We start from the raw sequence: 21,668 nt of genomic DNA, 5'->3' as shown, positions 1-21,668 counted from the left end.
TCATTGACAAGCAATGTGAAAAGTAGTGGTCCCAATACTGATCCCTGAGGAACACCACTTACCATTGGCAGCCAACCAGAGAAGGTTCACTTTATTCCCATTTGCTGCCTCCTGCCCGTCAGCCAATACCTCTATCCATGCCAGTAACTTTCCTGTAATGCCACAGGATTTTATCTTGTTAAGCAGCTTTACATGTGGCACCTTATCAAATGCCCTCAGAAAATCCATGTAAATGACATCCACTTTCTCCTTCGTCCACCTGGATTGCTTCCACTACAAATCAATCTAACAGTTTGCCAGGCAAGATTTCCCTTTCCAGAAACCATGCCAATTTTGACTTATTTTATCACGAGTCTCCAAGTACCCCGAAACCTTGCCCTTAATAATGGACTCCAACACTTTCCCAACCACTGAGGTTAGACTAACTAGCCTATAATTTCCTTACTTTTGTCTTCCTTCCTTCTTAAAGACTGGAGTGACATTTGAAATTTTCCAGTCCTCTGGGACTATGCCAGAATCAAATGATTCTTGAAAGATCATGACCAATGCATCTGTTGTCTCTTCAGCAACCTCTCTCTGGACTCTGGGATGTAGTCCATCTGGTCCAGGTGACTCATCCACCTGAAGGCCTTTGAGTTTGCCGAGCGCTTTTTCCTTTGGAACAGCATCTACGAGGATTGCATTGGGGGCAACATGCAAGTATTGCCATGCTTACAGCGCCGACATAGCATGTCCACAACTCATCAACCCTAACCCCATATGCCATTGGAAAGTGAGAGGAACTGGGAGGAAATCCGCCTGGTCATGGGGAGAAAGACAGCAGCAGGAATCGAATCACGAGCCGAAAAACTCTGCACTAATCATGCCACCACACTTGATCTATGTTTCATTTTTCACAATTTGCTTGAATATGGATTGCTTATCTGTCACCTTCTTCTCCACTTGCAACCCTCCCTCCCACAGAGAATATGTCTCAAATACCCCTTCTGCAGAAAACCACAGAAAGTTGTAAGCTCAGCCAGCTCCATCGGGGCACATGCCTTCACAGCACTGAGAACACCTTCGAAAGGTGATGCCTGGAAAAAGTGGCATCCATCATCAAGGACCCCCATCACATGCCTTCGTGTCATTGCTACCATCAAGGAGCCTGAAGACACACTCAACCTTTCAGGAACAGCTTCTTCCCCTCTGCCATCAGATTACCAAATCACTTTTTTTCCTTTGCTCTTTTTGCACTATTTTAACTTTACATACAATAATGTGCAAAAGTCAAATATTATACACACGTTCATATATACATACACAAACTTTTGGGTAGTATTGTAGTTATCAACAGAGGAGCAAAGGATATTGGGAATGGCGAGGGTGGAGCACCACTTGGGGGGGAGGGGGCGCGTGGGACAATTGACAGAGAAGTGCCGGGGTAGTATGGGTGCACACCCACCCAGCTCTGAGACACAAGGCAAGGTCACTTCTTTCTAAATGATTGGTTCATTGATCATTATAGAATATCTCTCTGGTGCTTCCCGCTCCCCTCCCCTTATCCCAACCATGATACCCCTCTCCATGCCCCCTTCGCACTCTCAGTCCATAGTAGAATCAGGTTTATCACTCAATATGTGATGATTTTGGTTTTGCAGCAGCAGTACCGGCAATACAAAACGTACTACATTGCTGTGCAAATGACTTCTGCATGGTACTACAGTACAGTTTTCTTTATTACCATGTATTGCATGTACTGTTGCTGCAAAACAACAAATTTCCCAACATATGCCAGTAATATCAAAGCTGATTCTGCTTCATGCAGCACAGCTAGTGCGAGTAAGCAGATTTATAGCTGAGAACTGTAAAGTCAAACTGGATTCCGACAGTGCAATTTTCAACAAAATGTAATGGAAAGCAACAGAGGGCAAGAATCACTGTTCCCTCTAAGGTGTACAGCAACTGAAAAGTTCCCACGCAGCTTTAATTTTCTTTGGTGAAATGTTATTAATTGTGAAATACTCTGTACTAATTGTGTTAAAGAACATAATCCACAAGTATTCCAAATAACAACAACTTTTACCATGTAACATTTTGGAGCTTCAACGCAATTAGCATCAGTACTTCAAGTTACAACACTGCAACAAACTGTAACAATAAAGACTGAATGGAATCAGTAGCTCATTCTTAATAGACAGCTGGCCCATTGAATGTCAACAAAAAGCTAACAAGCTAACTCTAACTAACTCTAACAAAAAGCTACTATTACGAACTACGACAAAAGTATTACCTCAAAATTATTGCAGCCATATTATGATTTCAAAGTTGTTCTTTCTGAGAAAGACTGGTTCAATTAAGACATTCACAGATATGTTGAACTATGTGCTTAGAAACAAAGAATTTGAAGAACTGTCAATTCTTGTTGACATCGTTGGAACATCTTCAAACATTTTGTGTTAACTGTGAACGTGGAGTCAGTCTTATGAATTCAATCAAATGTAAATCCAGAAACAGACTGAAAGTAGAACATTTTAATGATCTAATGAGGATTAAGTCACATCTTCCATCTGGATGCGAAATTAATCTAGATAGTGTTCATAGACAATGAATTTATAATAAAGAGAGACAAGAAAAAGTTTATGAAATATGATAGATTTACAGTGGCATGCAAAAGTTTGGGCACTCTTGGTCAAAATTTCTGTTACTGTGTAAAGTGAGTAAAAGATTACCTGATTTCCAAAAAGCATAAAGTTCTAGATGGCACATTCCTTTAATATTTTAAGCAAGATTACTTTTTTTAAATTTCTCTCTTAGTTTCAAATTAACAAAAAAGAATAGGGCCTGAAGCAAAAGTTTGGGCACCCTGCATGGTCACTGCTAAGTAACCATGGTCACTGGCAAGTATCACAGCTTGTAAACACTTTCTGTAGCCAGTAAGAGTTTTTCAATTCTTGTTTGAGGGATTTTCGTCCATTCTTCCTTGCAAAAGGCTTCTAGTTCTGTGAGATTCTTCGGCTGTCTTGCATGCACTCTTCTTTTGAGGTCTATCCACATATTTTCGATGATATTTAGGTCGAGGGACTGTGAAGGCCATGGCAAAACCTTCAGCTTGTGCCTCTTGAGAAAGTCCATTGTGGATTTTGAGGTGTGTTTAGGATCATTATCCTGTTGTAGAAGCCATCCTCTTTTCATCTTCAGCGCTTTTTTTTAAACCGACGGTGTAATGTTCGCTTCCAGAATTTTCTGGTATTTAATTGAATTCATTCTTCCCTCTACCAGTGAATGCTCCCCATGCCACTGGTTGCAACAGAAGCCCAAAGCATGATCGATCCACTCCTGTGCTTAACAGTTGGAGAGGTTTCATGAAATTCTGCACCTTTTTTCTCCAAATATGCCTTTGGCTCATTGCAGCCAAAAAGTTCTATTTTAACTTCATCAGTCCACAGGACTTGTTTCCAAAATGGATCAGGCTTGTTTAGATGTTCCTTTGCAAACTTCTGACACTGAATTTTGTGGTGAGAATGCAGGAAAGGTTTTCTTCTGATGACTCTTCCATGAAGGTCATATTTGTGCAAGTGTCACAGCACAGTAGAACAGTGCACCACCACTCCAGAGTCTGCTAAATCTTCCTGAAGGTCTTTTGCAGTCAAACGGGGTTTCTGATTTGCCTTTCTAGCAATCCTACAAGCAGTTCTCTCAGGAAGTTTTCTTGGTCTTCCAGACCTCAATTTGACCTCCACCTTTCCTGTTAACTGCCATTTCTTAATTACATTACGAACTGAGGAAACAGCTAACTGAAAATGCTTTGCTATCTTCTTATAGCCTTCTCCTGCTTTGTGGGCATCCTTTATTTTAACCTTTAGAGCACTAGGCAGCTGCTTAGAGGAGCCCATGGCTGCTGATTGTTGGGACAAGGTTTGAGGAGTCAGGGTCTTCATAAAGCTTTGAAATTTGCATAGGCTTTTCCTAACGATGACTGTGAACAAACCATAGCCCTAACAAGCTAATTAAGGTCTGAGACCTTGGTAAAAGTAATCTGAGAGCTCAAATCTCTTGGGGTGCCCAAACTTTTGCATCGTGCTCCTTTCCTTTTCCCCACTCTAAAATTGTACAAAACAAAAATAATACACTAATATTGCTTAAAATGTTGAGAAGAATGCTTCATCTTTAACTTTATTACTTTTGGAGATCAGTTCATCTTCTACTCACTTAAGTATTCACAGTAACAGAAATTTTGACCAGGGGTGCCCAAACTTTTGCATGTCACTGTACTTTGTTGTACTGTATTTCATTATACCCTTCAATTACTAAAATAAAAAGTATATTTTTAATATCCATTCTAAATATTCATATTATACACATTGTAAAAAAGTATTTAAAGTGCTGTACAGTTTTCAGGCTGTGTAAAAAATTCCTGTACAGAGCAATGGTTGCAGCTGTTAAAACAAAAATTGGCAAGAGACCAGCCAGGTACAAGTCAATGGCAGAAATATACTTGCCTTTCCTAACCCATGATCTTGTAATGACATCCGATGGGGATCATACACTGCTTTAGTAAAATATTTTAGATTAGTACTGTCCGCTTTTATGCAATCATCATTCCTTATATGAACTTAGCTGAAGCCTCTTATGTTCAGAAATGTAAAGAAAACACTGATTCCTCTGCATTTGTAGATTTAAGAGAAGAAATTCTAACAAGCATTCACTATACCAGTATCAGAATCAAGGATACGTGTTGCTGTAAACCAATGAACCATTGAAGTTTACTGTCACTTAATAGAGACAGAAAAGATCAAACAAAAAGAGCACAAAAATTCAGGATTAAAGCACAACAATTAGTGATTAATCTCACAAAACTGCAGTAAGAAGCAACTCTAAAATGTTATTCCATTCCAGGATCATGCTTAGAATCCAAGTACAAAATAATTATTTTGACAAATGCTGCAATAGACTGATATTATAAAACTCTTATCATTTCTGCCATTAGTATTTGGAAACATAACTGCAATACTATCATTTTCTACAAAGACAACCAAACTTCCTTGCACGTTGTTCAGATTTTTTAATATTTATATATAATTTAAGAATTTCACAGACAGAGCAACAGAAAAATTTGAAAGGTTTTGTGCCCTCATTTATCATCCTACTCAATTAACTACTGAGAATGGCTTTGTGTACAGAAACCCAACAAGGAGGAAAGGGAAAGATTGAGAGACTTACTATGCAGCAGAGTCATTAAGTTGGTATTCTCTGGATCGGCCAAAACAAGCTTGAACTCCAGCATCGCCCCAAAGCCTCCTGATCACATTTGCCAGGTCTTCGGGCAAGATGCCTTGCTCCTCAGCAGTCCCAGACAACGCAAACAATTGGCGAGCATCATCCTGCAGAAAGAACAAAGGTGAGAAATGGTCCTATCATGGTCAACTTCATACTGGCAATCTCCACAGGACAGCAATTTGGGAAACGATATTTCCCCCTTGAGGAATTCACAAATCACTTTCAAGATTTGTGTGAAAATGAAAATAATTTATTTTTGACCGTCATTTCTTAACACACGCATAGTGATACTGTTTCACATTATGTAAAACTGTGTTATGGACCACTATCTAGGAATGCAACCACCCAATAATGACGTAGTCAGCTGTATGCATTTGTTTTCCCTCTCCTCCACCAGCCTCGAATCCAAATACTCTTGTCTCCAAAAAGATCATCGAACCTTCAGCACAGTACAGACACTTCAGCCCATGGCACTGTCCTGACCTTTAAACCTGTACTAAGATCAGTCTAATCCTTCCCTCCTACATACCCCTCTATTTCTCCATCATCCACGTGCCATTCTCATCTTGACACACACTACCACAATACTAAGAAAAGTCATAACATTGCAAATCAAGAACATTTGAAGATAAATGCTTGCTCCAGAGCACTGGTGTTTCAATCTTAAATAATGGTGCATCCTAACAACAACATGATCTTTAATTTACACCAGCTTTCCTTATGACCTCAGTGTAACTACCATTTTAAGTTCAGCCAAACTATAAACTTTGTTGCTGGACTTGGATCCCACTACCTCCACAAACTAAATTCAAATTGTTCAAACTGATTGCCACTGGGTCTCCAACAGCCAAAACAGAATCACATGCTATGTGCCACTCAAATTTTGAACCAGTTCCTGACAAGATATTGAAGCTTCCTGCTCAAGAGGCAAGCGCAAATCTGAAGAAGATATTCCATGTCAATTAAAGAATTATCATTTATTCTGACATTATTAAACTATTCCATCTTCTTCCTTTCATTGAGAATTCTTTATAAAGTGATCATGAAACTAAGAGATTGCTAACTCCATTTACTGCAGATGATAGTAGACACCAACAGAATTAGTAACTTCAAACCACACAAGGAAGTCAAACAATGTTAATTCTGATCAAGGGTACACACCCTGAATATGACCAGTTTTGCCCTTCACAAGCTCACTGAGCTTGTGCATTTTACAATTATTTCCAGCAGTTTACTCTTATTTTATAGCTTCTTCAACAATTGAACACCCTTAAATTTCTCAAGCTTACTTTTTATAATATTTAACCTGCTTGAGCTCTCAGGTCTCTGCCAGTCTCTTAAAAATAAATAAATTTTATATATCTCAAAAGATAATTGACAGGTCATTTCTTTAACTACACACCTAAACTGTGGAATTCAATATCTAAAGCTATAATAATGTCAATCCAGATGCTACTTTGAATTACATCTTTATGAAAAGTGCTCCATAAATAAATTATTATGCAAAAACTTGATTCTGAAAGTCTAAACCACAAAGAGATCTCTAAAAAAAAACCTGAAAAGTTCCGAAACAAAGCAGCAAATTTTGATTCAGGAAGTGCAGCTGTTTTCCAAAGATGTTAGTTGTGCCATAGATGCAGCAGATAGCAAACTCTTTTAATGTATACACCCGAATTGACCATGGTTTCCAAGCTCACCATTTCCAGAATAGGAATAAGGAGCTTTAATAATAGAATGAAAGAAAAATAGAACTATTATTATTTCCTCGGTCTTGTTCTGCTCTCTAGGGAAAAATCAGAATTACCCAGGGAGTCTTGCTAATTTCTAAGTGGACTAAATTTCCTCGGAACTTTACCAAAAACTTTATCCAACAGAATGAAGAGCCAAGACCAAACTGCAATCCTGCAAGGAAAACTTGAAAAAAAAACAATTCAGTGGTCTTTTGGGATTTAAGTGGCTACATCAAGCATCATTACAGTGAATAAAATGTTATTCCTCTTGAATTGCATATACCTGCAGCTTATGAACAAGATCCTGTCAATAGTACAAATATTTATTAAATCACTTAACTTATTTTTCACGGAGTAACTGAGGAAAATAATTTTAGGATTGTTTAAAACTATACTGAGAACTAAAAGGAATCTCATCATCCTAGAATTAATAAAGTCTATTGCAATAAGTTAACTACAATTCAGATGTAGCAGATTTCATTGAACAGTACCACACAGTCGCCTTTGGCTAAAATAAAAAAAGAAAATGAGAGCCAAATATCAAAACTGGCACAGTGGTAAAAGTGACAGCATATATTGCAGAATGATTAGGAAAGTATGAGATCTCTGGGAATTCACACATTGAGACATCGTGTTCAATAAAAGCTGAACTTCCATAAAGCACCATTAAAATATCCTTAATTCCAGCAGTAACACTTAAGGATTTGAGAATCCTAGAGATGGCGCAGTGATCAAATAAAGGAGGAGGCCCATCGGCCCACTGTCTCGAAAATAGCTCTCAATCACATTCCCCCAGCATATTCCCTTAATCTACCTTCCATCACTTACACATCAACTCCCCAATGCTCCCACCACCCACATTGGGAATAATTTACCTTCTTGGTGTGGGAATAATGAAATTTAATATTAAAGGATGGGAGATGAGAGGGTTCAATGGATCCCCATATTTGAATAGATTCCACAATTAATTATTTAATACAAGGATTGTAAAATCACCAGCAATAGGTTGGAGACCATCCTTCAAATTAAGTAACCAATTAACACATCCTTGCAATGTGGTCAGAATGAGAGGACACAAGATAAAACCATGTGGTGATGATCTGAAGGTATAAACTCCACATAAGACCAAACCCAAGTCAGGATTAAACTAAGGTCACCCAGCGCAGCAACAGCACTAGATGAAGTACTGCCGTGTCGCACTGCTATACTACGACTCCATGAGCGAGGATGCTCAACAACTCCCCAAAGGGAGAAGTTGAAACTGCAAAGGATTTGATGGAGAGGAGGGGTATTTAAATTCATGGAGGATTCAGACAAAATAGACAGAACAAATCCCTTCCACCTGGCAAAGGGCCAAATCTATCACAGAATGGAAGCTGATTGCCAAAACAGCCAAAATAAACACAAGGAAAATATTTTATACAGTAACTGGCTGAAGTCTGACATGCTCTGCCAGTAAAAACTGAGGCAGATTCAATTGCAGAACTCAGAAGGGAGCTAAAAAATTATCTTAAAGGATTTACAGGATAAGGCCATTGGCAGAGTGTCCAGTTGATTGATCTTGTATAGAATTGCATGGATTCAACAAAAATGGCATATATTACTTTGCTTTTACCTTTGACATGACCTCCAACTTCGACCTCAAGTGCTACTTAATTCATATCAGTTGGCTGCCAGAAAATCAATACAACTTTTGAATTAAATCCTCATAGTTTTTTCGCTTCCACTACACAATCAGAAACTGTCAAGAGAATAAGAAGCATCGGTAGAGGGGAACAGTTAATCTTTCAGGTATATGATTTGATCAGAACATGTTAACCTGAAAAATTAAGGAAATTTAATATTTCCTGGATCTCCTGCTTTGGATTATTTCCAAATGGCCATTCTGGCAGGATTTGCAAGACATTACTTTCTAGAAAGCGAAACCCAATAGCATGAATGGCAGCGATGCTTCACTACCAGATGAACTCAATGCTTTCTATACACACTTTGAAAGGGAGAACACAACTACAGCTGTGAGGATCCCTGCTGCACCTGATGACCCTGTGATCTCTGTCTCAGAGGCCGATGTTAGACTGTCTATAAAGACCGTGAACCCTCGGATGGCAGGAGGTCCAGACGGACCACCTGGTAAGGCTCTGAAAACCTGTGCCTACCAAGTAGAGGGAGTATTCAAGGACATTTTTAACCTCTCACTGCTATGAGTGGAAGTTCACACTTGCTTCAAAAAGGCAATTATACCTGTGCCTAAGAAGAATAATGTGGGCTGCCTAAATGACTATTGCCTGGTAGCACTCACATCTATAGTGATGAAATACTTTGAGAGGTTGGTCATGACCAGACTGAGCTTCTGTCTTAGCAAGGACTGGACCCACTACAATTTGCCTATCAGCACAATGGGTCAACGGCAGACACAATCTCAATGGCTCTCCGCACGGCTTTAAACCACCTGGACAACACAAACACCTATGTCAGGATGCGGTTCATTGACTATAGCTCAGCATTTCTCAACATCAATCCCACAACCCTGATTGAGAAGTGGCAGAAACTGGGCCTTTGTACCTCCATCTGTAATTGGATCCTCAACTTCCTAACTGGAAGACCACAATCTCTGTAGATTGGTGATAACATCTCCTCCTCGCTGACAATCAACACTAGCGCACCTCAGGGGCGTGTGCTTAGCCACAGCTCTACTCTATATATACAAATGACCATGTGGCTAGGCATAGCTCAAATACCATTTATAAATTTGCTGATGATACAGCTACTGTTGGTAGAATCTCATGGTGATGAGAGGGTGTACAGGAGTGAGTTGTGCCAACTAGTGGAATGGTGTCGCAGCAACAACCTGGCACTCAACGTCAGTAAGACGAAAGAGCTGATTGTGGACTTTAGGAAGAGTAAGACAAAGAAACATATACCAATCCTCAGAGGGATCAAAGTGGAGAGAGTGAGCAGTTTCATATTCCTGGTGTGAAGATCTCTGAGGATCTAACCTGGTCCCAATATATCAATGTACTTATAAAGAAGGCAAGACAGCGGCTATACTTCATTACAAGTTTGAAGAGATTTGGCACGTCCATAAATACACTCAAAAACCTCTACAGATGTACTGTGGAGAGCATTCTGACAGGCTGCATCACTGTCTGGTTTAGGGGCAGGGGGGCTACTGCACAAGAAGCTGTAGAGGGATATAAATCCAGTTGGCTCCATCTTGGGTACTAGCCTATAAAGTACGCAGGGCATCTTCAAGAAGCGGTGTCTCAGAAAGACAGCGTCCATTATTAAGGACCCCCAGCACCCAGGGCATGCCCTTTTCTCACTGTTACCATCAGATAGGAGGTACTGAAAGCCTGAAGGCACACACTCAGTGATTCAGGAACAGCTTCTTCCCCTCTGCCACCTGAATCCTAAATGGATATTGAACCCTTGGACACTACTTCACTTTTTTTTTTAAATATACAGCATCTATTTTATCTATTCAATATATGTATACTGTAATTGATTTACTTAGTTATTTTTTTTCTCTTCTAAATTATGTATTGCTTTCAATTGCTGCTGCTAAGTTAACATAGTTCATGTCACATCGGTGATAATAAACTTGATTCTGACATTGCCAGAATTTTTCATTTGAGGTGTTTCAATGTTTACCGTTTCGAAGAATTTACACGGGTAGTTCTCAGAGTGCATCAAATCTGCTGATATTGAACTGCAGCAGCCTGTGTTCTTAAATAGTTAGTGAAAGAGTTGCATGAAACATGCGAGGAGAAAAGCTTCACACTAGGTATATTGCACAGATAAGAGGGAGAAGGTTTATAAAGGGAAAAGGAAACACGACACGATTACAGCTCAGGTGGAGTTTGGAAACCATTTTTGGTGTCATCTGTAAGGAGTCTGTACCTCCTCCTTGTGAAATGCATGGGTTTTCTCCAGGTCCTTCAGTGTCCTCCCGCAGATCAAAGAGATAGGTTAATTAGTCATTGTAAGCTGTCCCATGATTAAGATGGGGTTAAATCGCTGTTGCTGGCAATGCAGTTCAAATAGCTGATAGGTCCTATTCTACACTGTATCACTAAATAATATATATATATATATACACTTTTAATATAAATCACATTATCCATCAATGCTGCTGAAATGGCTTTGGCATAAAGTTATCTCACTGATTAGACACACAGGGTACAGTACTGAATCTAGAGCACAGCAAGTAAGCAACAAAGTCAATGCAAAAACAAAGTACTAAATAGCCAAAAATAAAAAAAGTACTTAGGTCGGACAGGAACTGTAAAAAAGTACAGCTAACGTTTCATTTGAAAAATCAAACTGAAAACAGGTAAAGACATGATTAACCACTTCTGGAACCATGTTGTCCAAACTGTGCAAGAGCAGCAAATGTCTTCCACCCTTTTTATTAAGAGAGAATTGAGTAATTCCTGCATTATCAGGATTTCCAGAGTCTTCTGAAGGCACTGCAACATTCAGCCATTATGCATGGTAATAAACTTGAAATGCAAAATGTTTAGTCTATTTCCTACCAGCACCTGCTGCATTCAGGTAAACTATACCAAACAGGCTTGTTTTGAGTAAATCCAATAGAGTAACAAAATTCATGCAACAGTATGTATTCCATCAAATTAATCGATAATTACCATAACATGGAAATATTTTAGATTTAAGTGACTCACAGCACAAGAATTACTTATAAGGAAGTATTACTGCCAGATCAGCTTATAACCCCTCAAGATGTGATACCAAAGTATTGGAGGTTTTAAGAGCAGCTGTCCACTTAACCTCACACATATCATCTTGGGGAAACATGACATAACATCAACAGATGATCGCTGAAGCCATCTGATTTCATTCCAGGGTACTGGAACTTAACTGTACAATTCCTTTCTCTTCTTTACCCAGCCATTTGCTCATCCTGCCATCTTGGCTACACCCTATTACCAAAGATACTTCTTCACTATTGTCCCAGAAAGTATCAAATTTTGATCATAATAGCAACTAAACCTTTGTATACCATACCAAATGCCAAATGACAGCTGCTACTAGTTAAGAGTGTTCATTAATATTTTTAACCTTTTGCTCCTGCAATCTGAGGTAGCCACCTGCTTCAAGCTGGTCAATTACATCAGTGCCCAAGAAGAACGTGGTAACATGCCTCAATGACTATTGTCCAGTAGCACTTACATCCATTGTGATGAAGTATTTTGAGAGATTTGTGATGAAACCCTGAGAAGTAACTTGATTCCACTCTAGTTTGCCTACCAGAGCAACAGGTCCAATTCAGATGCCATTTCCATTGGCAGTTTAATTCAACCTCGGAACATCCAGACAGCAAAGATGTATACATGAAGATGCTCTTTATCAATTACATCTCAGTATTATAGACAATAGGTGCAGGAGTAGGCCATTCAGCCCTGAGCCAGCACCACCGTTCAATGAGATCATGGCTGATCATCCACAATCAGTACTCCGTTCCTGCCTTCTCCCAATATCCCTTGACTCCACTATCTTTAAGAGCTCTATCTAACTCTTTCTTGAAAGCATCCAGAGAATTGCCCTCCACTGCCTTCTGAGGCAGAGCATTCCACAGATCCACAATTCTCTGGCTTAAAAAGTTTTTCCCAAACTCCATTCTAAATGGCCTACTCCTTGTTCTTACACTGTAACCTCTGGTTCTGGGCTCCCACAACATCAGGAACATGTTTCCTGCCTCGAGCGTGTCCAATCCCTTAATAATCTTATATGTTTCAATCAGATCCCCTCTCATCCTTCTAAATTCCAGTTTATACAAGCCCAGTTGCTCCAACCTTTCAACATATCACAGTCCCGCCATCCCGGGAATTAACCTCGTGAATCTACGCTGCACTCCTTCAATAGCAAGAATATCCTTCCTCAAGTTTGGAGACCAAAGCTGCACACAATACTCCACGTCCATGTTCCAAGCCTAGACAGGTATCTGTCCCCCTCTTTTCCTTTGCTACATCGATGACTGCATTGGTGCTGCCTCCTGCATGCATGCTGAACTCATTAACTTCATTAACTTTGCCTCCAACTTTCACCCTGCCCTCAAATTTACCTGGTCTATTTCTGACACCTCTCTCCCCTTTCTTGATCTTTCTGTCTCCATCTCTGGAGACGGCCTATCTACTAATATCTACTATAAGCCTACAGACTCTCACAGCTACCTGGACTATTCCTCTTCCCACCCTCTCTTGCAAAAAGGCTATCCCCTTCTCACAATTCCTTTGTCTCCACCGCATCTGCTCTCAGGATGAGGCTTTTCATTCTAGGACGAAGGAGATGGCTTCCTTTTTTAAACAAAGGGGCTTCCCTTCTTCCAACATCAACTCTGCTCTCAAATGCATCTCTCCCATTTCCTGCACATCTGCCTTCACCCCATCCGCCCACCACCCCACTTGGGATAGGGTCCCCCTTGTCCTCACCTACCACCCTGCAAGCCTCTGGATCCAACATATAATTCTCCGTAATTTCCGCCACCTCCAACGGGATCCCACTACTAAGCACATCTTTCCCTCCCCCCCTTTCTGCTTTCCACAGGGATCACTTCCTACGCGACTCCCTTGTCCACTCGTTTCCCCCCACCCCCACCCCTTCCCACCGATCTCCCTCCTGGCACTTATCCTTGCAAGCGGAACAAGTGCTACACCTGTCTTTACATTTCCTCCCTCACCACCATTCAGGTCCCCAGACAGTCCTTCCAGGTGAGGCGACACTTCACCTGTGAGTTTGCTGGTTTGCTATACTGCACCCGGTGCTCCCGGTGTGGCCTTTTATATATTGGTGAGACTCGACGCAGACTGGGAGACCGTTTCGCTGAACACCTACGCTCGGTCCGCCAGAAAAAGCAGGATCTCCCAGTGACCACACATTTTAATTCCACGTACCATTCCCATTCTGATATGTCTGTCCATGGCCTCCTCTACTGTCAAGATGAAGCCACACTCAGGTTGGAGGAACAACACCTTATATACCGGCTGGGTAGCCTCCAACCTGGTGGCATGAACATTGACTTCTCTAACTTCCATTAATGCTCCTCCTCCCCTTCTTACCCCATCCCTGATATATTTAGTTTTCCCCCCCTCCTTTTTTTTCTCCCTGCCCATCAGTCTGCCTGTTTTCCATCTCCCTCTGTGCTCCCCTCCCCCTTTCTTTCTCCCTAGGCCTTCCGTCCCATGATCCTTTCCCTTCTCCAGCTCGGTATCACATTCATCAATCATCTTTCTGGCTCTCAGCTTCACCCCACCCCCTCTGGTCTTCTCCTATCATTTCGCATTTCCCCTCCCCCTCCTACTTTCAAATCTCTTACTATCTTTCCTTTCAGTTAGTCCTGACGAAGAGTTTCGGCCCAAAACGTCGACAGTGCTTCTTCTTATATGTGCTGCCTGGCCTGCTGCGTTCCACCAGCATTTTGTGAGTGTTTCCTGAAATTTGAGTCACTCCTGGATTTTTTTTTCTTCAACAACTTACATTGATCCACAGCTTTGCATTTCAGAAAATTGTGGTACATTAACACAAGGGTCACCTATAGAAGAAACTTTCACGACGTTTGTCCTTGTATATTACTTACGGCTCTGCTGGGCTCTCCAAAATCAATCTTCAGGTTTCCCATAGCTTTGATGATGGCCATTATAGACTGGATGGTATTACTATACACCACAGCTTTGTACTGCCTGCATTCTTCTTCTGAGTATCCATCTTCATGAATAATCCTATGGAAATTATAAGATGATGAATCTGAATCTAAGAATTAATTATTTGAGTAATACCGTGAAAAGATGCCAAAATTATGCACAAATTTCTCACTGTTTAACATCTGTTACATCTGAGAGCTAATTGCAAAAGTCTCTCAGTCACTTGATTCTAAAAAAGCATATATAGATTGCGTTACATACCTGGAACAATCCAAATTAGAGTATATTATTTTTTATTTCAAATCTTAAAGCTGCTCTGCACATAAGCATTCCAGAGTAAAGGCATTAAGCAATCATTTAAGAAGCATAAAGTGTTAAATTAACAAACAGGAACTGAAACTTAAATTAATGATTCATTTCTCATGGTGTCAAAATGGTTGTTGTGATGTATCCAGTGTGATAGTGTAGTTGGTGGTGCATGTCAATCTCACTTTCAGCGCGGGCTTGCAGTCTTGCAAAAAGGGAGCAAAATATGAAAGTCTCTCCCTACCAGTAAATAGCCTCTCCAACATTATGCCTCATGTAGCACCTCCTCGCTGGTGACATGCAGAAACTGAGTTCCCTTTGGACTCAGGCTGTACTACAGAGGACAGGGAGGAGGTCTGGACCCTGCACACATAGTGCGCAGGTTCACCAGTGTGTGGTCACACCCTTGTGCTCCTGAACCAGATCCCAGGATATGGGTAAATAGCCTTACTGCTTTGTGGGCAGCCTTGGGAGAGACTAAGGCTACAGGAGTAAAGCAAAATAGCAAATCTGGAGTGCAGCCCCTAAAGTGGGTGGACATCACTGAACATCCTTCCGGCAGCTCCTGCAGTCAAGCTGGTGTCAAACATGTTTGCTTCATGAGCTTTCCTTTGGATTTTACTGGTGAGGCTGAGAGGGGGATGCTGATGGCTGGCCATCTTAGGACCTCCAAACCTTCCACCCAGGCTTGATGATGACAACCAAACAAACCATCCTTATGAACACACTCAGTGATCCCAAATTATATTGGAACTTCACAAACACAAGAACTAGAAACACTTTACAATTAAACAGAGAAATAGTAGACAAGATAGAGCAGAATTAGGCCATTTTGCCTGTGTCTGTTCCAACATTTCATTATGGCTGAACTATTATTCCTCTCGGCCCCAATCTCCTACCTTCTTCCTGTATCCCTTCTTGCCTTGACCAATCATGAATCTGTGAATCTCTGCCTTAAATATTCATAAAAACTTGAACTGAATTAACTTTATTGCTTCCATCCTTCAAATACATGAGGAATAAAACTCTTTACGTTACGTCTCCATTCAAATATGCAACTACAGTAATTTATAACAATTATTATGTACAACAGGATGGTCAATATAACACAGAAATACAGCAGCATCAGCATGAATTAAGCAGTCTGATGGCCTGGTGGAAGAAGCTGGTTTTTATGCTGCGGTACCATTTCCCAGATGATAGCAGCTGCAACAGTTTGTGGTTTGTTTGACTCGAGTCTCCAATGATCCTTCAGACTCATTTTATACATCCGTCTTTGTAAATTTCCTGAATAGTGGGAAGTTCACATCTACAGATGCCAAAGCTGCTTGCGTCAACAAATTCCACAGATTCACCACTCTCTGGCTCAAAAATTTCCTCATCTGTTCCAAAAGGCGCCCCTCTATTCTGAGGCTATACCTTCTGGTCTTAGATCCTCCCACCACAGGAAACATTCTCTTCTGATCTACTTTATTAAGTCCTTTCACCTTCACTAGGTCTCAGTGAGGTCACCTCTCATTCTTCTGAATTACAGAGAATACAGACCCGAAGCCATCAAATGCTCTTCATGTGACAAACCATTCAATCCTGGAGTCACCTTCATGAACCTCCTTTGAATGCTGTCCAGTTTTAGCACATCCTTTCTAAGATAAGGGGCCCAAAACTGCTCACAATATTCCAAGTGAGATTTCACCAGTGACTCAACATTACTGCCAAACAATTGATACTGGAGCGTACAATCATCACAGCGATAGTTGATTCTGCGCTTTGCGCTCCCTGGAGTACAAATCAATAGTAAATATAATAAAAAATTAAATTATAAATCATAAATAGAAAACAGAAAAGGGAAAGTAAGGTAGTGCAAAAAAAAATTGGAGAGACGGTACCAGATATTTGGAAGGTGCAGCCCAGATCCGGGTCAGGGTCCGTTCAGCAATCTTATCTCAAATCCGGCTGTACAAGCCTTCAAGTTCCTGAACCTTCTCCCAGAGGGAAGAGAGACAAAGTGTGTTGGCTGGGTGGGTCATGTCCTTGATTATCCTGGCAGCACTGCTCCAACAGCATGTGGTGTAAAGCGAGTCCAAGGACGGAAGATTGGTTTGTGTGATGTGCTGGGCTATGTTCACGAACTTCTGCAGCTTCTTCCGGTCTTGGACAGGACAACTTCCATACCAGGTTGTGATGCACCCTAGAAGAATGCTTTCTACGGTGCATCTATAAAAATTAATGAAGGTTTTAGGGGACAGGCCAAATTTCTTCAGCTTTCTCAGGAAGTAAAGACACTGGTGGGCCTTCTTGGCAGTGGACTCTGCTTGGTTAGACCAAGTCAGGTCATTTGTGATAGTGACCCCGAGGAACTTAAAGCTTTTGACCTGTTCCACCTGCGCACCACCGATGTAGATGGGGTTATATTACATTCTTGTCTTCTTGAAGTGAATGCTAACATTGCATTGGCCTTCCTCACCACAGATTCAACCTGCAAATTAACCTTAAGGGAATTCAGCACAAGGAATCCCAAGTCCCTTTGCAAATCAGTGTTTTTGTATTTGCTCTCCACTTAGAAAATAATCAGCCTTTCATTTCTTCTTCCAAAATGTATGACTATACACTTCCCAAGACAGTATTCCACCTGCCATTTCTCTGCCCATTCTCCTAATCTAAGTCCTACTGTAGCCTCTCTACTTCCTCAAAACTACCTGCTCCATCCAACTATCTTCATATCATCTGCAAACCTTGCAATGAAGCCATCAGCTCAATCATCCAAATCATTGACATATCTCAGAAAGAATCAGTACCAACACAGACCGCTGTGGAACACCACAAGTCTCCAGCAGCCAACTGGAAAAGGCTTCTTTTACTCCCACTCTTTGTGTCCTGCCAATTATCCACTGCTTTATCTTTCCTGCAATACCACGGGCTTGTAGCTTGTTAGGCAGCCTCATGTGTGGCACCTTGTCAAAGGTCCTCTGAAAATCCAAGTACACATCAACCAATTCTTTTTTATCCACTCTGTTTGTTATTCCTTAAAAGAATTCCAACAGATTTGTCAGGCAAGATTTTCCATTAAGGGAACCATGATGACTATGGTCTATTTTATCATGTGCCTCCATATACCCTCAGATCTCATCCTTAATAATCAACTCCAATATTCCCAGCCACTGAGGTCAGACTAACTGGCCTATAGTTTCCTTTCTTCTGTCTCTCTCCCTTCTTGAAGAGTGGAATGACATTTACAATTTTCCAGTCTACCAGAACCATTCCAGAATCTAGTGATTCTTGAAGATCATTACAAGTGCCTCCATGATCCCTTCAGCCACCTCCTTCAGAACCCTGTGACGTGCACCATTTGGTCCAAGTGACTCAGGCCTTTCAGTTTCCTAGAAATGGTAACTTCACACTTCATGACCCCCGACACCTGGATCTTCCACCATACTGTTAGTGTCTTTCACGATGACAATTGATACAAAATACTTATTCAGTTTGCCTGCCATTTTTTTGTCCCCCATTACCTCTCCAGCATCATTTTCCAGTGGTCCTATATCCTCTCTTTCCCCTTTTACACTATGTATCCGAAGAAACTTTTGATATCCTCTTTAATATTATTGGCTAGCTTACTTTTGTATTCCATCTTTATCTTCTTAGTGACTTTTTAGTTGCCTTCTGTTGGATTTTAAAAGCTTCTCAATCCACCAACTTCCCACTTATTTTTGCTCTATCAGATGCCCTCTCTTTAGCTTTTATATTGGCTTTTGACTTCATTTATTAGTCACTGTTGTGCCATCTTTCCTTCAGAATACTTCTTCTTCTCTGGGATGTACATTTCCTCGCCCTTCCAAATTGCTTCCAGAAATTCCAGCCAGTGCTGCTCTGATGTCATTCCTGCCAGTGTTCTTTTTCAATCAAAACACAAAAATACAACTGCAGATGCTGTGGATCAAAGAATACATACACAACACTGGAAGAACTCAGCAGGTCAGACAGCATCTGTGAGAAAAGAGTTGCCAACGTTTCAGGCCGAGACTCATCATCAGGAATGGGGGGGCAGAGAGGACCGAAGCCAAGTAATAGAGATGGGGGAGGGAGTAGGGCCTAGAGGCGCTAGGTAGAAAACCAATCAGAGGAAAGATAAGGGGGGGAGGGGTAGGAGATAAGCATGAAAGAACTGTAGAGATAAAGAAGCAGAAAGTTGAAAGGGGAGAGAGGCAGAGAGGGATCTGTGATAGGGGGAGGGAATTACCAGAAATTGGAGAATTCAATGTTCATACCACCAGGCTGGAGGCTACCCAGACGGTATATGAGGTGTTGCTCCTCCAATCTGAGTTTGGTCTCATCATGGCAGTAGAGAAGGCCATGTATGGACATATCTAGATGGGAATGAGAGGCAGAGTTGAAGTGGGTGGCAACCGGGAGGTCCTGTCTATTGTGACGGACGGAGCGTAGCTGCTCGACGAAGCGGTCCCCCAATCCGCATCGGGTCTTGCCGATGTAGAGAAGGCCGCACCGGGGGCACCGGATGCAATAGACTCTTTTATGCTTGCGGGGATAACTGCCAGGTGGGAGTTCTGTGGGGAGGGACGTGTGGACCGGGTAGTTGCAGAGGGAACAATCCCCGCGAAAAGCTGAGAGGGGTAGGGAGGGAAAGATGTGCTTGGTGGTGGGGTCCTGTTGAAGGTGGCAGAAGTTGAGGAGGATAATATGCTAATGCATATGTCCCCACACCTCCCCCTTACCACCATTCCAGGCCACAGACAGTCCCTCCAGGTGAGGCAACACTTCACCTGTAAGTCTGCTGGAGTCGTCTATTGCATCCGGTGCTCCACTTTGTGCGTGTTTTATTGATTGAGAAGGCATTTGACAGCCTAGAGAGAAAGTCAATGTGGTGCATCTTATGACACTATGGTGTACCGGAAGAGATGGTGAATATCATCAAGCAGCTTTATGATGGCTTCTCACGCAGGGTCATCCACGATGGGAGACTTTCCAAAGAGTTCCTGGTCACTACTGGAGTAAGACAGGGATGCCTGCTGTCGCCTCTACTTTTTCTTGTGGTACTTGACTGGGCAACAAGAACAGCCTATACTGGCTCAGAGAGGCATCCAGTGGACGTTAACAGGGAAACTGGAAGACCTGGCATTTGCAGATGATCTCGCTCTTCTCTCACACCGGCTTCAAGATATGCAGAAAAAAGTAGATTCCTTGGGAGAGACGTCACAGCGAGTAGGTCTTAAGATCAGTCAGGAGAAGACCAAAGTTCTACGCATTAATAACAAACAAGAGGAGCCATTACGGATTGAAGGACAAATAGTTGAAGATGTAGACAAATTCATCTACCTTGGAAGCAAAATCAGTAAATCAGGAAGTACAGATGAGGACATCAGAGTAAGGATCGGAAAAGCCCAACATGCCTTCACAACCCTGTGACCTGTTTGAAGATCTACAGCCATTTCTGTCAAAACTAAGCTCCGTATATTCAGCTCCAATGTAAAAGCCATCCTGCTATATAGATCCGAAACATGGAGAATCACTAACACCAGCTGCAACAAGATCCAGACCCTTCTCAACAAATGCCTCCGGCAGATCCTCCGCCTCAAGAGATACGACAGGGTGTCAAACCTAGAACTATGGAAGGGAGCCCATTGTATTCCAGATAAGGAGGAGGAAGTGGAGATGGGTCAGCCACACCTTGAGGAAGAGCCAGTTGAATGTCACTCAACAATCACTCGAAGGGAATCCACAAGGGAAGAGGGGAAGAGAAGGTCACCCAAAGCAAACCGGGAGGTGTAGGCTTTTGGATGAACTGAAAGCTGCCGGCCAAACTTCGGAGACTGCAAAAACATCTGCTAGAGATCGCAGGAAGTGGAGGACTTTTGTTGAGACCCTATGCTCCATAACGAGTGAAAAGGATTAAAGAAAAAAAAGATGGGGATTAAGGGTGACAAAGAAAGGGTGCAGTGCTGAGCTTTGGTCTCTTGGTTGAGATTCAGCAGGCCAGTTTGTGAAATATGTTCACCGCAGCTGTGAGCCATCTGACAGTCACAGTTAGAAAGGTATCATAACACATTTGAAGAAAAAACCTCTGACACCGACACTGGAACTGGAACTCAACAGGTCAGGCAACATCTAAGCACAGGAATGAACAGTTATGTTTTGGACTAAAACACTCTCATTCGGATTGTACATCTGAAGCTATAGTTGTGAATTCATACTGAAAAACACAACTTGTTATTTTGGGCCATAACAGTGCCCACTATTATACAGATTGATTGTCTAGTCTGGCAGACCCCTTCCTGCCAAACTCATGGAAAAATCAGATTACATGACCAAATGGCATCAATTTTAGATAGCATCTCAGTGGTAACAAGCTCAGAAAAGTGATGCAACTGCACTAGTAACATGGGAGTTGCTCCAAGTAGATTTGAGCCAATATGGAAACTCTTAATCACCCCTCTTCAATTACTGAAAACCTCACTTCCTGAACTCGAGACTCACTCCAAATCTGAGCTTCATCATTGCCAGCTAATCCTTCTGCTACCAAAGATTTAAGGTGGCCATATTTCCTGTTTTTACCTGCACAATGATGCCTCGTTGAAAAGTAATTTATCTTGCATGGACCCATTTAAAGTACCCAATGAACTCAACCGAACAAGATGTCTCACTACTGATATTAATTGTCAAAAGCTTTTACATCAGTCAATAATTCACAGTGATCTCT

The 21,668-nt window shown here is 41.5% G+C and overlaps 1 protein-coding gene across 1 annotated transcript in view; it reads right to left on the bottom strand.

Moving 5' to 3' along the window:
* The window catches only part of LOC132378087 (guanine nucleotide-binding protein G(i) subunit alpha-2), a 312,596-nt gene that overhangs the window by 152,061 nt on the left and 138,867 nt on the right, over positions 1–21,668 (bottom strand). Inside the window, exons 3-4 of the mRNA XM_059944831.1 lie at positions 14,587–14,728; positions 5,203–5,363 (exon numbers count right to left, since the gene is read on the bottom strand). Of these exons, the coding sequence (XP_059800814.1) occupies positions 5,203–5,363; positions 14,587–14,728 (303 nt within the window). The remainder of the gene's footprint in view (positions 1–5,202; positions 5,364–14,586; positions 14,729–21,668) is intronic.

This window comes from Hypanus sabinus, chromosome 19 (assembly GCF_030144855.1).
Source record: "Hypanus sabinus isolate sHypSab1 chromosome 19, sHypSab1.hap1, whole genome shotgun sequence".
Taxonomy (NCBI): Eukaryota; Metazoa; Chordata; class Chondrichthyes; order Myliobatiformes; family Dasyatidae; genus Hypanus; species Hypanus sabinus.
This window is presented reverse-complemented; position numbering and strand designations above follow the sequence as displayed.